General features: G+C 39.9%; 1 protein-coding gene across 5 annotated transcripts in view; it reads right to left on the minus strand.

Annotated features, from left to right (window-relative positions):
- Positions 1-18,411, minus strand: part of frem1a (Fras1 related extracellular matrix 1a) — a 284,482-nt gene that overhangs the window by 257,601 nt on the left and 8,470 nt on the right. For 4 of the 5 annotated variants that reach the window (XM_048595364.1, XM_048595362.1, XM_048595365.1 and 1 more), the window contains exon 2: positions 2,179-2,617. In XM_048595364.1, the coding sequence (XP_048451321.1) occupies positions 2,179-2,409 (231 nt within the window). In that variant the 5' untranslated portion in view covers positions 2,410-2,617. The remainder of the gene's footprint in view (positions 1-2,178; positions 2,618-18,411) is intronic. The other variant, XM_048595363.1, reaches the window with a different exon arrangement.

Here is an 18,411-nt window from a genome sequence, read left to right on the forward strand (position 1 = left end):
CCAGGCCTGGCAGCATCTGTGGAGAGAAAGCAAAACTAACGTTTCAAGTTCTGACCCTTCTTCAGAACCCTTCAGGAAGCAGTCTTCACAGAGCTACATTGAATTTTAAATAATGAGGCAACATAATTTTAACTGTTAGATACAGGTGTAGGGGGTATATATGCTACATTTCTGAGAAATAATTTCTTAAAAGAAATTTTAAAAAACACTCTCTTCAATAGTTAGAATCCATGTTGAAGACCAGAGAGTTCCAATAGCTGGCAAGGCAGTATAGATGGCTGATGATTATGAGCTAATCTATAAAACTGAACATTTTTAGCATCACTCCCTAAATTCCAAGGAGGACAGAGGGTGGGAGATTGAAAGGAAGGCAATTAGCCAGTGATAAAAGAACAACTGGGAACAGTTCAGGTATTTTTCCTGAAACTGGAAAGGAAGATGCAGAGGATAGAAGTGAGAATCAAATACCCAAATGTTTCATTTGTTAAAAATGGGCATTTTTATTCTGGATTGAAGTTGTGTGGAAGACATTGGAACTTATTCTCTTATGCAAGTATGAACCTGAAAAAGTGAACAAGAAAATAGCATGGATCAAGTTACATTTATGAGACTGAAGGTAAACAGTGCTATGAATGCAAGCAAGGTGAATAAAGGTAGGGAAGAGATTCAGAACATTTTTGTCAAAAGAAAAGGTCATCAGCATGGAAAGATGGTACCAATTGACCCCTTCCATGCTGTATCATTTCTATAGTTCTGTATATGCCCTTTTTCTTCAATTGCTGTGGCTAAACCCATAACACTACAAAGAGATACAGGAACTATACAAACTCTTCTTCTGGGGGAAGATTTTTTTTCCCTCCAAAGAAAGCATTGAAAGATGAGGTTTTAATATATAGAATAAGTGGAGAATATATACCATTTGCTTTGTACAAAGTGCACTTAGAATGCAACTTAATGTCCAAAACAGTGACACTTGGAGTTGATCAGAAATTGACTGTGGATGGGCGTGACTTACTACAAGAGAATGATTTGTCCAGAGCAAAAGTGGGAGCTTCAGGTTCAGATATTTCCGCATATTTTTCCATTATGTGTCATGACCAGAGTAATGATGAAGTAAAGTCCAAACAAGAGGTAAAAGTGATACCACAAGCAGATGTTGTAGTAGCTGAGACTTTATTTTTAAACAGGGATAACTCAAAGGAAATGTTTAGTAAGTCAGCTTTAATTAACTCTCCACAAGCAGATCTGGAGTTAAACAAGTTAGGTTAATTAGCCCACACAGAAGCTGAGACTGAAGGAGTTCCAAAATAGTATCATGTGAAGCATGGAGTTCTGATGAGGAAGAGGAGACTTCCTCACAGATCTGTGGATGAACAATGGATGGTTATTCATCAGTTAGTGGTACTGCCCTATTACCATAAAGACATCTTGGAGGTAACACACAAAATTCCTATTTCAGGACATGTAGGGATAAGCAGGCATTTTCCTTGGCCAGATATTCATAAAAAATCACGCAGTTCTTCAAACTATGCTATACATGTCAAGTAGAAGCAGGTTAATCCAGGTAATGTTCTGGGGACCCAGGTTCAAATCCAGCAATGGTAGATGAATTTCAATTCAATAAATACCTGGACTTAATAATCTAATATTTAATCTAATGATTATCATGAATAAATTGCCAATTGTCAGAATGTCACCAATGCCCTTTAGGGAAGGAAACTACCATTCTAATCTGCTCTACCTACATGTGACTCCAGACCTTCAGCAACATAGATGACTCTTAACTGTCCTCTAGGCAATAAAAGATGGGTGAGCAACACCAGTAATACCCATTAAAAAAAAACCAGGGGGCTTCAGAGAGATATCACCAATGACAACAGCAAATTGTAATGAATATCCTCAGATTGGAACAGAGGTTTGGATTTCCTAGTCCCTGCAACCAGACATTCCCCAAATGAAACAGAATTATTATGTTACAAAAGGATGCCTTCTGCCCATCATGACTGCATTGGGTTTATATCTAGTGCTAATGTCCTGTCTTTTTTCCATATCCCTGCACACCACAACAATCCAAATAACCATACAATACCTGTTGAATGCTTCTGCTGAATCTGCCTCTGCCTCATTTGGCTATGTTGCAGACAATAGGTCATCTGAAAGAAACCTTCAGTGTCTCACCTGGGGTGTAAGCTTGCCGACTCGTTGTGTGATTGGCTCATTCATGACCACCTCCACTTTACAGTTGTCCTTCTCCTTCGGGACACTGAACTGCAGATTCTCCTTGGAAAGGAATGCAGACTGCCCCTTGGGAACGCTTAGGCCGAGATTCACTTGTATAAAGGAAGGAGCAATGCATCGCCAAAAGCAAAGTTGCAGAAGGATTGCAGGATATTCCCAGCAATGTTTCATTTTAACCAAGAAATATTCGAAGTTCTCAGCTCTTCACAAACTGCTGTTCCATTTAAAGTGGAATCAAAGTGGAATCGTAAAGTGATAACTTTTTCTCTGAAACAACAATGTACTGATAGATGAATTTGGAAAGTCACTGTCCTAAAGCAGCACTCAGATATGTCAGGTATTTCAGATGTTTGTCAAAATAGTTCACACTTCTGCAGTCCTGAAAAACAAAGAACATCACGTTTATGTGATTTGTTTTAAAAGCATCATTTTTCCACCTGCTGTTCCCTTTGCCACTGTCAACATTTCTCTGTACGTGGGACAATTCTGTTGAATTTTCTCGGAGATTTGTGCTCAAAAGCATCTCTATGCTAACAGGATTGAAAAACAAATATGCATAGTGATGTCTACCTCAATCCATTAACTGATGTGTTTCTGTGAGTTTGTGTTCCGAAGACTTTTTCGCCATGATGTTGCTAATGTTCAGCATTAGGAGAGATTCTATTAAGTTTCATCCAACTGGTTTACTTAAAACAAGAAATTACAACAGGCTTTATGACAGATGAAATTAAAAACATATCCTTTAACACATTGTTTTTGATCATATGAAATTAATCAGACACTCTCACCACTATACGTGAGTAGATGTTGCACAGATTCACAGTCATTTAACACACACAAGGATGATACTTGGCCTATTGAGTTCATGTCATCTTCCCTCTAGAGCAATGCTGTCACTTCTGCTCTCCCACTCAATTCTCGTAGTCCTGCAAATTTATTTCCTTCAAGTGTCCATCTTAATTCCTTTTGAAGTCATTAATTGTTTCCTGCAATACCCCCTTGGGCAGTGAGCTTCAGCTCAGTACCATTTACTGCATATAATGGATCTTCATCACACCCTCTGTATTTCTTGTCCAAAATCTTAAATTTGTGTTCCTTAGTCCATGCAAGATCAGCAAATGGGAAAGGTTTTCTTTGTTAATTTATCTAAAACTGTCATAAACTTGTACATGTTGATCAAATTTCCCCTAATTGCCCTTGCTCCAAGGAGAGCAAGTTTGCAACTGCATCTTGTCACTAAAATCCCCTAGCCCTGGGACCATTCTGGTAGATCTCCCCTGTCCCCTGTCAAGGACACTCACATCCTTCTTAAAGTGTGATGACCACAGCTGGACATAGTGTTAGAGTTGTAGCCTCGCCAAAGCTTTACAAGTGAGACAGTATACCTTCCCTACTTTTGTACATTAATGTACAAAATCCTAATCTCTAAATAAGTACATCCTTAAATCTTCACAGATCAAGGCACATGACCCCTAAGGTCGAATCAGAGATAGTAGGAACTGCAGATGCTGGAGAATCTGAGACAACAAGGTGCAGGGCTGGATGAACACAGCAGGCCAAGCAGCATCATAGGAGCAGAGAGGCTGACGTTTCGGGCCTAGACCCTTCATCAGAAAAGGGGGAGGGGAAGGGGGTTTTGAAATAAATAGGGAGAGAGTGGGAGGCGGATAGAAGAGGGATAGAGGAGAGGATAGGTGGAGAGGAAACAAACAGGTCGAAGAGGCAGGGATGGAGCCAGTAAAGGTGAGTGTAGGTAGGGAGTTAGGAAGGGGATAGGTCAGTCCAGGGAGGACGGACAGGTCAAGGGGGCGGGATGAGGTTGGTCGGTAGAAGATGGAGGTGCGGCTTGAGGTGGGAGGAGGGGATAGGTGGGAGGAAGAACAGGTTAGGGAGGCAGGGACGAGCTGGACTGGTTTTGGGATGCGGTAGGGGGAGGCGAGATTTTGAAACTTGTGAAATCCACATTGATACCATTGGGCTGCAGGGTTCCCAAGCGGAATATGAGTTGCTGTTCCTGCAACCTTCGGGTGGCATCATTGTGGCACTGCAGGAGGCCCAGGATGGACATGTCGTCTGAGGAATGGGAGGGGGAGTTGAAATGACCCCTAAGGTCCCTCTGTTGCTATAGATTCATTCTACCTAGTGATGTTAAACCTCTGCAAGTACCTGTTCATTTATTTCCTCATTATTGATGAGGGAGAACCTTGATCTCCACTGATTTTAACTTAATAGGCATTTGGTTGGTAGGACTGTTCTTGCATTCTTTTTTGAATAAAAGGTGTTACATTTGCCAAACCCCAATCCTCTGTTTCCTACCTCCTATCTAGGAAAGATCAGATGATTAAATCAACCTATATACTACATCCACCCACATTTCCTGTAACAATCTAGAATGCAGACTAACCACAAGAGATGATGTATCCACTCCGTGTACATCTTGTGTTTCCGATACCTCTTCCTTTTCTATTTTCACATATGAACAAACTAACATGCAAAATAGGTGCAGAATAGACCACTCTGCCATTCGATTGTGCTCTGTCATTCTGTAAGATCATGGCTGATCTGTTTGTGTTTCAAATTCCACATTCCCATCTACCCTCATTAATCCTGGATTCCCTTAACAACAATCTATCCACCTCTTAAAAAAGGAATCACTGACTCTGACTCCAGCTCTTAAAGCAGAGAGTTCCAAAGTTGCACAATTTTCAGAAAAAAGAACTTCTTATTTCTATGCTGCACGGATGACCTCAAATTTCAAAACACTTCCCACAGTCTGGATTCTCCACAAGAAGTATCTCTTTCAAATCCACCTTGTCAAGACCACTCAGGATCTTATACATTTTAATCAAGTCACCCTCACTTTACTAAACTCCAGTGGAAACAGACTCAGTCTTTCCGGCCTTTCCTCATAAAGCAACCTATAGATTCCAGATATAAATTTAGTAAAGTTCTTTCGTGCTGCCTCCAAAACATTTAGATCCTTCCTTAAATAAGGAGAAAAAATCTGCACATTATTCAAGATGCAAGCTCACCGATGCTTTATATAACTGAAGCATAACATCTGTACTTATTTTCAACTCTGCACATAATAAAAGGGTAACATCCCATTAGCCTTCCTAATTATGTGCTGTACCTGCATACAAGTGTTTTATGACTTTTGCAATATAACATCCAAATCCCTTTGCACCTTGGAATTCCATGTTCATTCTCTGTTCAAGAAATACTTTACCATTGGATTGTCCTTAACACTGTTTTGTAAATGCAACAACAAAACTCCATATTGCTGGTCAGGACTTCCAAACTCAGGCCCTTCAGAAATGTGGAGCAGACCTGCTATTAGAGTTTATCTTTACAGCACAGCTCATCGGGGGAAGACAAACCACACCTGCTTTTTACTGCACTATCTGTTGTACTCTGGAAAGCTCATTCATAAACACATTGAAAATGTTTGGGACATTGTAACAACTTTTCAAGGAAAGTTAATGAATGAGTATGAAGAAAAGACAAATGTTAACTCCATTTCTCTCTGCGCAAATGCTGCCAAACCCATCAAATTTCCAGTTTCTGCAATACTTTGCTTCATCACACTGTGAATTGCATATCATAGAGTCACACAGCATAGAAAGATCCTTTAGTTCAACACGTCCATGCCGACCAAGTTTCCCAGACTAATCTAAACCCATTGCCTGTGTTTGTCCCATATCCCTCAAAAACTTTCTTATTCATGCACCTATCCAAATGTCTTTTAAATGTTGTAACTGTACCTGCATCCACCACTTCCTCTGGCAGTCCATCCCACATATGTACCACTCTCTGTGTGAAAAGTTGCCCCTCAGGTCCCTTTTAAATCTTTCTCCTCTCTCCTTAAAAATATGGCTCCTACTTTTGAAATCCCTAACACTAAGGAAAATACCTTTACTATTAACCTTATCTAAGCCCTTCATCACTATATAAACTATTTTACAAACTTTTCTATAAGGACACCCCTCAACCTTCTACACTCCAGTGGACAAAGTCCCAGTCTATCCTTATAACTCAAGCCCTCTAGTCCCAGCAACATCTTGGTAAATCTCTTCTGAACCCTCTCCAATTTGGGGCGACTGGAACTGTACACAGTTCTCCAAAAGTGGCCTCACCAATATCCTGTACAACCTCAACATGACATCCTAACTCCTATACTCAAAGGTCTGAACAATGAAGGCAAGCATGCTAAACAAGTTCTTAACCACCCTACCTATCTGTGATGCAACTTTCAAAGAATTATGTCCCTGAATCCCTAGGCCTGTGTGTTGGACAACACTATCCAGGTCCCTACCATCAAGTCCTGCCCTTGTTTGTTTTCTGAAAATGCAATACCTCAAGTTTATCCAAGTTAAATGCCATCTATCACGCCTCAGTCCATCGACCCAATTGATCAAGATCCCTTTGCAATCTTAGATAACCTTTTTCACTGCCGACTATGCCACCAATTTCGGTGTCATCTGCAAACTTATGAACCATGCCTCCTAAATTCTCATCCAAATCATTTATATAAATTGCAAACAAGTGGTTTGGTTCTTTAATAATCAAATAATCATTTGCCTACAACTTATATCAGCTCTTCCCTATTGCAATACAGGGAACTATACTCTCTTTGATAGGGATACATTGCTGAAGGAATTATTCTCAAACCCGAATGATATCTGGAGGGTTATAATCTGCATGATTTTGCTATAAAACATTATTGGAAGGATAGGAACACTCTCAGGAGATTCCTTCACTTTCAAACTCATTTAGAACCTTAGAATAGATTGAGGAAGACAGATTCCTAAGAGTGCACTTGATCTTAGATTGTTCCCTACTATCGATGTCTTGGGCATTGCATTATGTTATAAAGTGGAGGTTGAGCCCCCCTCTGTAAACTAAAACCAAAACACCCAAAACAGGAGCACCTCACCTTATCATCTTTAAAAGGAGCGTGAAAAGTGGTGTAACCTGCCTTCAGCAACTTCTTGCGGTTAAAATAAATCACCTTATGACACTCACTTTACAATCAACAAGCAACAATTATTTATCTCACTGTAACAATGAACAAAAGAACTAAACTATCAACAAACCAAGTAAACCCCTTCCAACTACTAACTATACCTGAATAAAACAACATTCTAATAGAATGTTGTTCCAATAAATTCAAATCCCACTTACATAAAATAAAAAAAAGTAGAATTTAGTCTTTTGAAATTACAGCTAGATTACATGTCTTACGGAATGCTCTATACCTTCTTTGTCAAATGCTCTGTCCTGACTGCCACCTCCATCGATTCTTCTATCAGGAATATTAACTAGTTGTGCCATTGGTACCTTTGATATTTAGATGGTGCTTTCTCTAAGACTTATAGGAGTCTGTGACAGCCAGCGATTCTCTCTCGAGAGCTGAGAGCTGTTAACTCTGGCAGATGGCAGTTATTTCTCCTGTCTTTGTCCAACTGCCCTATTATTTTATACCCCGATGACATATCAATTTCTTACAATTGCGGCAGTCCTAGGTTGTCAAAACCATCAGATTCAAATTTGATAGGTTTTTGGTATCTAAGTGCTTGGTTCAAATTGATTGGCTAAATTCAAAAACCTATTATCTTGGTAAAAATGCTGCTCGGCCTGCTAACAGTATGGCCTTTCAATACAAATGTTTCAATTTCTCTCCATACTTGTAAACTTTCAGGCTGTTCACAGACATCTGCAAGCATAGAGAAAGCACAATCTTTTAAAGGAACCACGCAATGCTTTCCCCCCTAGCATTTTACAAACACCAAATTCTAACATCTTGCCTCCTAATCCACAAATACTCTACCCAACTTCACAACAATTGATTATAAATGTAACTTGACCATCCATACAAATACTGTGATCTCTAGAGCACTGCAGAGGTTGGGATTACTGCAGCAAGTCACTAACCTCCTGTTTCCCACAAAGGCACTCTCCAGTGTAATGAAATTTTTAATCCTTTCATTTCTCATGTTTAGTGAAAATGATCTATAGACTAAAGAGCCTACTTTTGATCATTTACAGCTTTAGTCATTATGTATTCACACAGATAATTATCCTTTTGTATGGACTATTACATTTCCAGCAATATTTTTGTGTAAAACCTTAGGGTCCGAGGCAGCATGGAAGTTATCTACTAAAAAGAAAACTAGCATCAACTGAACAGAGAGGAATGGAATGCAAGACAGAACCACAAAGACCTTGAAGTCATGAGATAAAGCAGTTAAACAATGATGAATGTTAGAAGCATTATGTCATGAGCTTCACTGAGTTAAAGCTGAAACAAAAAAAAATTAATTCCTATCAGAGAATTCTGGGGGGTTGCAGGAATATTGCAGAGAGGGTTTACACAGCTGCATTAATAACATGACTACAGGACAGTTATTTTAATGTTGAACTCACCTGGAAAGTAACAACAAATGTATCACTGTACATTATAACAAAAACTGTCATTGTGGATTCAGTGCTGGCCTGTGCCTGCAGCATTATCATATTTGAGTGAACCACCATTCTGTGCAAATGATGTACATCAGGATCAGGTCAACAGCTGGTTTATTTGTTCAAAAATGAGCCTGGAAAAAGAGGGCACCATTGAAGAGTATTGCCCTCTCACCAGCTATGCGGGATTGGAGGAATTCTGGGGCCTGTCAAATGGGATAGTGTGGTGGCTGATGGGACATCTGGTTCAGGCAATTTGTGCTGTTGCTGAAGGGACAGTCATTGCCTCAAGGAGACCTCTCTGTATTCCACAGAATTATGTCCCTACCCCACCAAACGTACTAGTATACTGGCGACAAAATAGAAATTGCTTGAAAAGCTCAGCAGGTCTGGCAGCACCTGTGGAGAAAAATCAGAGTTAACCTTTCAGCCGAATGACCCTTCCTCAAAACTTCCTCTGTTGAGCTTTTCCAGAAATTTCTATTTTTCCCCTCTGATTTACAGCATCCGCAGTTCTTTTGGTCCCATTAGTATACTGCTAAGATTCACCTGACAGTTTTCCTGATTGGTGGAGAGCCCATCGCTATTAGTTATTGCCAGTCTTGGTGGGAAAGGCCATTAATTGGCCTCAGTGTAGGAGGCCCATCCTCCACATCATAATGAACAGATTAGCAGATTCCAGCTTGTAGGATTTTGCTGAACAGAAATTTATCTGCCTTGTTTCCCCACATTGTATCAATAATGACATCTTAAAAGAACTACCAAATTGTAAAGTGACAGGCTAAGATAAATATAGATTTCTCTCAGTTTGTAATGATATTATCAGTCAACCATAAGGACAGCAACAATCACAGAACAAGATGAGAATGAAGTACCTATTCATGTGATGGTTAGCATACAACCATGATTGATTCTGATCAGTTCAAAATATATTTCCATATAAAGCTTGTAAACTACTGTTTAACATTCTCAGAAGAAAGCAGATATTAGGAAAAACTGTATGCTAGCTGAAGCCCCGTACAAAGTGTACTGAAAACACAGATGTGAAATTTTGTATTCCAGTTGAACAGAATCTGTTCTTATTATCCTGACATTCAATCTGCTTTCTGAAAAATGGAACCTGTCTCTGCCCCTCACCCCACCCCTCCATTGGGTGGCATTTCTTGGCAAACAGTCCATAACAGTGGATTCGTGAAAAATGTATTTGAGTGACGTCCTATTCCTCTCATGGCCAACGTGTGGAATGAGATTTATTAGCTGACATGAATGTAGAGTGGTTCATAAGTAAATAGTCCTCCTGAATACTCACAAGAAAATGCCAGTAAACTTGGTTTATTCAATGGTTTTGGTGAAATCCATAGATTTACAATCAGAAGAACTCTAAGGAAACCCCTATTGTCTTATGCGACATAGTAATTGCCACAGGAACATCTGTCTCTCTGATATAGTATCTACTCATATGATGTCAGTTCTCCCTAGTTTCACGGTCTCAGGCCAAAATATTCTGGTTTACTTCATAAATCTGAGCCAGGTTCTTTGCACTATGTTAAGCCTCTATATTTCCTTACTGAAATACAGGTCTTTACAGGTTTGGAATAAAAACCTATAGGACACTAAAAGAATACTAACACAAGCTAGAACTTCCATATTTACATTCCATCATATTCTCTTGCATTTTTTTGGCAAAGTATCAAAACTTTTTAAAGAAAGTCTTCATGAAAAAGAAGGATTTGGTAAAACTGGAAATACAATAGGCATTAACTCGTGCAGAAATAGATCATCACATCATTTCCATTTAATTTGGTATGAACCAGAGGATGTGGATCTTCTATTTTTTCAACTTGCAGAAATGGAAAATAAAAGATTTGCCATTCATCTGTCATGAAGACAATGGATGAGATTTTATAATGGTGATGATTGTGCTTAAAGTTACATAACTAACAGCAAAGTCTGTGCAGTTAGAAGTGGAAATCTAGAGATACAGTCAAGGATTTCCTGCACTTCCACTTAGTGTGCTGTTCAAGTCCTTGAAGACGGAATTCATTGATTTGCCATGAACACCTGACTCCCCAAAGCCTGTCCATGGCACAAGTCAGGAGTATGATGGAATAATCCCCACTGCCTGGATGAGTCCAACTCCAAGAACACTCAAGAAGCTTGAGATCATCCAAGACAAAGCAGGCAGTTTGATCGACATTGCATTCACAAACATTCACTCTCTCCTCCACTCATGTTCATGTACCATCTACAAGATACACTGCAGTAACTCACAAAGGTTTGGCAAATGTAACACCATTATGATGTTACTGCCATTACAGAGACATGGTTAAAGGAGGGGCAGGACTGGCAGCTTAACATTCCAGAATAGCACTGTTTTAGATGGGACAGAAAGAGAAACAAAAGGAGTTGCATAGCCAATTAGGGATCACATCACAGCTATGTTGAGGGAGGATATATCGGAGGAATCTTGTAGTGGAGCTCAGGAATAGGAAGGGTGAAATCACAATGTTGAGAGTTTCCTACTGACCTCCCAACAGCCCACATGAGACAGTGGAGCAGACATGTAGTTGGATACTAGAAAGGTGTGAAAAAAAAGCAGGGTAGTTGTGGAGGGTGACTTCAACTTTCCTCTTATCGACTGGAACTCCCTTACAGCCAGGGGCTCGGATAGAGAGCGATTTGTTAGATGTGTCCAGGATGGCTTTGTGAGACAGTATGTTGACAATCCAACCAGAGAGGAGGCCATAACAGTCTTAGTATTAGGGAATGAGCCAGGACAGGTGATTGACGTTTCAGTAGGACGCCATTTTAGGCTTAGTGACCATAACTCCATAAGATTGAGTAATCATGCAGAAGGGCAAGAGTGGCCCTCAGGTTTGGGTGTTCAATTGGGCAAGGGCCAATTACATTCAAATTAGACAAGGACAGGGGAATATGGATTGGGAGCAGTTATTTGAGGGAAGTTATGCACAGAGCCACAGGAAGTGGGAGAGATCCTTAGAAGTACTTTGTATCGGTATTCACCAAGGAGAAGGATATGACTGATGTTGAGGTCAGGGATGAGTGTGTGAATACTCTAGAGAATGTCAATATATTAAAGGAGGAAGTTTTGGATATCTTAAATTGCATTAAGGTAGACAAGTCTCAGGGCCAGATGGGATCTATCCCAGGTTGCCGCAAGGGGCAAAGGAAGAACGAGCTGGGGCATTAGCAGATATCTTCACATCCTATTTGACTACAGGTGAGGTTCCAGAGGATTGGAGATTAACCAATGTTATTCCTGTGTTTAAGAAAGGAAGCAGGGATAATCCAGGAAATTATAGGCTGGTGAGTCTGACATCTGTGGTGGGAAAGCTCTTGGAAAAGATACTGAGGGACAGGATATATGCACATTTGGAAGAAAATGGACTAGTAAGCGACAAGCAGCACGGTTTCATACGGGGAAGGGCATGTCTCACCAACCTGATCGAATATTTGAAGAGGTGACAAAGATAATTGATGAGGGAAGAGCTGTGGATATAGTTTATATGGACTTTAGCAAGGCATTTGATAAAGTCCCACATGTCAGATTGGTACTAGGACTAAAATCACATGGGATTCAGGATGGGCTGGCTGGATGGATACAAAACTGACTTGGTCATAGAAGACAGAGGGTAGCGGTGGAAGAGTGTTTTTCAGAATGGAGACCGGAAACTAGTGGTGTTCCACAGGGATCAGTCTTAAATGCTTTGTTGTTTGTAGTATATATAAGTGATCTGGAGGAAAATGTGGGTGGTTGATTAGTATGTTTGCAGATGACACAAAGATTGGTGGAGTTGCTGATAGTGCTGATGATTATGAAAGGATACAAAAGGAATAGCATAGAAATAACAGATGGAGTATAATCCAGACAAGTGTGAAGTGATGCATTCTGGAGGATCAAATTAAGGTGCAAATTTTACTGTAAATGGTAGAACCGTTAGAAACATTAACATACAGACGGGTCTGGGCGTGCAGGTCCACAGTTCCTGAAAAGTGGCAACACAGGTGGCCAAAGTGATTAAGAAGGCTTATGGCATGCTTGCCTTCATCAGCCCGAGCATGGAGTACAAGAGTTGGCAAAACACGTTGCAGCTATATAAAACCCTTGTTAGGCTGCTTTTGGAGTACTGTGTGCACTTTTGGTTGCCATATTACCAGAGGGATGTGGAAGCTTTGGAGAGAGTGCAGAGAAGGTTCACCAGGATGTTGCCCAGTCTTGAGAGCATTAGCTATGAGGAAAAGTTTAAAAAAACTAGGATTGTTTTCACTGAACATAAGAGCTAGGAGCAGGAGCACTGGAAAGACAACGGCTGAGAGGAGACCTTACAGAGGTCTACAAAATCATGACAGCCATAGATAAAGGTGAATAAGCAGAGGCTTTTTCCCAGGGTTGAAGTTTCAATTAGAAGGGGGCACAGGTTCAAGGTCAGAGGGGGAAAGTTTAAGGGAGACGTGCGAGGAAAGATTTTCACGCAGAGTGGTAAGACCCTGGAATACACTGCCAAAGGAGGTGGTGGAAGCAGGCACATTGGCGACATTGAACAGGCATCTGGATGGTTACATGAATAGGGAGGTTTATAGAGGGATATGAACCGAGTAAGGGCGGAGGTTTGTTTTTTAGTTTAGTCAGGGCATGATGATTGGCGCAGACTTGGAGGGCCGAAGGGCCTGTTCCTGTGCCGTACTTCTCTTTTGTTCTTTTGTCTCCTTCACAACTGTGGAATATTTCTGTTGACGATTATTTAATTTTCTGGAAAAATACCCATCAAGTCTTTCTATCTTCCTGTCGTCTTCTCGCAAGGGTACAGCATTTGACACCCGTATCACTCACATCAATAACCACCTTGAATGGCTTTGCATAATTAGGTGTGGCTAACACTGCAGCCATGTTAACACAGCTTTCAGGCTGTCAAATGTCTTCTGACATTCCTCCGGGCACTGAGATTTTCTATTCTTCTTCAAGTCAGTCAGTGGTGCACTTAACTACTGAAGTTTGGTACAAACTTCTGATAAAAACCATTCATCCCAGGAACTGTTGTACTTCCCTCCTTATTGATGGTATGGTAAACTCCCCAATAACCTTTGTTTTCATGTCCCATGGGGAATTTGTCCATGTCCAATGACATGGCCCAGGAATGTGACTTGGGCTTTTGCAATCTGCCTCTGAAATTCAATCCACCAATTCCAACAGATGCTCCAAATGTTCCATGTGTGACTAAAAATCACCAGATCGTCAATGTACACCACACAAGTGGGTAATCCTAAAATGCCTTTATTGGTCAGTCTTTGAAGTGAGGCTGGCACATTTTCCATACCAAATGGCATGACTTTAAACTGATACAGTTCATTTGGTGCAACAAAAACCAAAATTTCTTTGCTGTTTCAGATAAAGATACCTGCCAATATCCTCTGAGTAAATCCAATTTGGAAACACAAGTTGCTCGCCCAACCTTCTCAATACAGTCTTCCAAATGTGGAATAGGATATGAATCAAATTTTGTAACTGCATTGACTTGCCGATAGTCCATACATAATTGTTGGGTACCATTGGGTTTTGGCACCATTGCTATGGATAAGCTCCACTTTGAACATGCTCCACTTTGAACATGTGTTAAATCTCTTTTGAACCTGTGCCTACTTTAGAGGGTTAAGTCTATAAGGATGTTGTTTAATTGGAACAGCATTTCCTATGTCTACATTACACGTAATCAGATTAGCACTTCCCAGCTTATTTCCACTTATCACCCATGTCATTATAATAACTCTTTCAGGTCATTTCAAATTTCCTCTGGAAGGTAACTCAATAATTTATCCCAATTTTTCAGAACTTCTTCATTGTCCAATTTAATTTGAGGAATGTCAAATTCAGAATCATCTGAACTTGGTTCTTCACTCTGTGTTGTAACCAGTAATACATTATCCTTTTGCTTTCCCTTCCTATCAAAATACCTTTTGAGCATATTGATATGTCACACTCAGATTTCTTCCCAACTGGTGCTCTTATCAAATAATTCACCTCACTCAATTTCTTTTCAATTTGATAAGGCCACCAGACCTTGTCTTTAAAAGTTCACTCACCACTGGGAGTAACATTTTTACTTTATCTTCACTAGCAAAATTACAAAGTTTTGATTTCTTGTCTACTTCCTGTTCCATCACTTGCTGTGTTACTTCTTAATGTTGTCTAGCCAACTCACCATCTCAATGTAATCTTTCCCTAAAATTTGACACATACCCTAAATATGTGGTCTCTGAACACTGACTCACCAATTTCTCCTTAATTAATTTCAGTGGTCCTCTCACCTCATGCACAAAAACTAATTCAAATGGACTGGATTTAATTGATTCATCAAGTGCATCCCTAATTGCAAAAGGCACAAATGGAATTCTTTTATCCTAGTCCTCAGGATAGTCTTGACTATAAGCTGTCAGCATGACACTTAAAGCTTGATGCCACTGTTTCAATGTTCCTTGTGATTCTGGATGGTACACAGTGGATTTGAATTGTTTTATTTCAAAACTATCCATAACTTCCTTGAATAACTTTGATGTAAAATTTGACCCTTGATCCAATTGTATTTCAGTGGGTAGTCCCTATGCGGCAAAAAAAATTGAGTAACTCTTTTACAATCCTTGTAGCCATCATACTGTGTGATGAAATAGCCTCTGGAGATCTAGTAGACATATCCATTACAGTCAACAAATATTGATTCCCACTTTATGCTTTAGGTAAGGATCCTATGTAATCAATTAAGACTCTTTTAAAAGGTTCCTCAAATGCAGAAATGGATATTAAAGATGCTGGTTTTATCACTGCTTGAGGTTTTCCAATTACCTGACACATGTGACACATACAGCAAAATTCAACCACACTCTTAAGCAGTCCAGGCCAATAAAAATGTCTTTTGTTTGGTTTGAGTTTTCCTTACTCCCAAATGGCCTCTTACTGTTAATATGTATGCTACCTACAACACCTCCTACCTTTAACCCACCAGTAATACAACTTGATGAATGTCTGCCTATTTCCCATCTGCCTGAATATGTGATGGTTTTTATTTCCTCATCAGACATCATTTTTAAGATAGTAACACTCAGGGATACACATAGATTTGTCTCATATGCTGCATTAGTTTTTCATCTTTTTGTTGTAATTCAACTAATTTCTCTGAACTAAAAATATCCACTTTGTCCTCCACCTCTTCTTGAGCTTTTTTATCCTCACCATTTGATCAAATATAGTTTCTGAAAATTGAACTTTAACTTCCTTATCTTTACTCCTTTATTTCTTCTTCTGCTTAAACCTAAGGCTTTGTGACCTTTTAATCACACAGTGAGGAAAAGTCAGGATATACGCCCTGTAACACCTCAGTTGCTAATTTTCCACTGGCTTTTCAATCACAGTAGGCATCACTCCCACCTGTGATCCAGGTATATCATTTCTAAGCATAAACTGTATTTCTAGAACTGAGAATTTCTCTGTTATTCCCTACCATCACTTTTCACCAGATTCTCCAACCTCACTTAATATAATGGAACATTGGTCTTCATCAAAATGAATTCCACACATTACCACTTCGTCTGGAAGTACTCCTTCTGAATTACATATCTCCACATCTCTCACCATCAAGTAGATAAAGAATTTTAAATTTTAAGAGATACCCCTAAAATATCTCTTAAAATCTTAAATTCTTTACCTACTCCTCCTGACATACATGAGTAATAATTATTCACATAAGTAAATTCTGTAAAGAGACCCGGCACTTTCTTCTCAACAAACCCCTGACCAGGTTGTACGTACGTTTGTAGGTTTTTAGCTTCCTCTGTGCTTTCCTTTATCGCTTCAACAAAACTCATTGGCTTATCCTGTTTTCACACATCCATCTTCCCAGTGCTTTTTCTAAATGACCAACACTCTGACTTCATGTGGTCATTTTATTACAGTGAAAACACCTGAGCTTATTTTTTTTTTTGCTTTTCTTCCCCCCTCACGGGTTTCCGTTTTACTCTGTGGTAAACTAATTTTATTATTTTCACTTGAGGATTTTTCTTTATCCTCAATTTCTATCCCTCACAGACTGAAATTCATTTCAAAAGCCAAACTTTGATTTATGAACCAACTCCTAATTATCTGTCACTTCCACTGCTAATCTTGTGGTCTTAACTCTCTCCTCCTCCAGGAGTTCTCATTACAGTCATAGAGATGTACAGCATGAAAACAGCCCCTTTGGTCCAACTCGTCCATACTGACTAGATATCCTAAATAAATCTAGACCCATTTACCAGCATTCACACACATCCATCTGAACCTTTCCTATTCATATACCGACCCAGATGCCTTTTAAATGTTGTAATTGCACCAGACTCATCAATTTTCTCTGTCAGCTCATTCCATACACACACCACCCTCTGCAAGAAAAAGCTGCCCCTTAGGTCCCTTTTAAATCTTTCCGCTCTCACCTTAAACCTATGCCCTCTAGTTTTGGACTGGCCTACCCTGGGGAAAAGACCTTGGCTATTCGCCCAATTTATGCCCTTCATGATTTTACAAAGTTCTCTAAGGTCACCGCTCAGTCTCCTATGCTCCAGGGAAAATAGCCCCAGCCGATTCAGCCTCTCCCTGTAGCTCAAACCCTCCAACCCTGGCAACATCCTTGTAAATCTTTTCTGAACCCGTTAGAATTTCACATCTTTCTGATAACAAGGAGACCAGAACCAAACGCAGTACTCCAAAAGCGGCCTAACCAATGTTCTATACAGCCGCAATATGACCTCCCAACTCCTATACTTAATGCATTGACTAGATGCTAGGGAAAAAAAAAGAGGAAAAGACTGCAGAGGGGAAGAAAGTGAGAAAGACTGGTGAAGGTGAAGAAAAGGAGACAGGAAGAGGTTTGGTTCCTTTCTCCTTGAGGTTGAGGCAGCCAGATTGGTAGGGTTTTGAGATCAAAATTAATCTGAATTCCCACCCTTGACCAACTTTCATTTCCAGTTCACTGGGATCAGTAGCTGTCCCACAACAGAACTATCTAGAGGTTAGCAATTCTCAGTTCTGTTCAATCCTCATTGCTTGGGAATTTAGGAACACTGCACGTTGCACGGTACTTTAAATTTAAATATAACACTGTAAAAAAGTAATGTGGGCCTTGCATCCACAGGCAAAGTTTAGATGTAATACTTCACGGGGTAGTTATGCTCAGCCCTTCAGAAATGACTGGCATCAAAGAACTAGATAGTGTGTCTGCCCAAGGTTATAAAGGCTCAGCATTTCAATTTGCAGTGCCTTTATTGATGGATGGGGATGGAGTCAAGAGGTTAGACCATGTTTCAGAAACAGTGTTTATGACCATTGATTCTGTAATGTATTTGCCTTACAAATGCAGAACTGCAAATGTAGCGAACCAGCAATATTTGCAACAGCCCCCGGTACAAAAAGTTGGAGCTTCATGAATGGGAGTGTCTTGGTCGGCCCCATCTAAATTCCTCCAAAATTATCTTTCTAACAGCATTATATGTTTGATCTATTTTCAATGCTGTTGTCTACCCATAAAAATGACTTTGTTTGGCCCTTTCAAACTCAATGTACATTTGACCAGCCTCCCTCCTCAGGTTCGTGAAATGTTTTCTGTAGGCTTCTGATACCAGCTCATTTGCACTTAAGATGGTTTTTTTCACCTCATTATACTCCCCAGA

The sequence above is a fragment of the Rhincodon typus genome, chromosome 3, assembly GCF_021869965.1.
Source record: "Rhincodon typus isolate 14 chromosome 3, sRhiTyp1.1, whole genome shotgun sequence".
Classification (NCBI taxonomy): Eukaryota; Metazoa; Chordata; class Chondrichthyes; order Orectolobiformes; family Rhincodontidae; genus Rhincodon; species Rhincodon typus.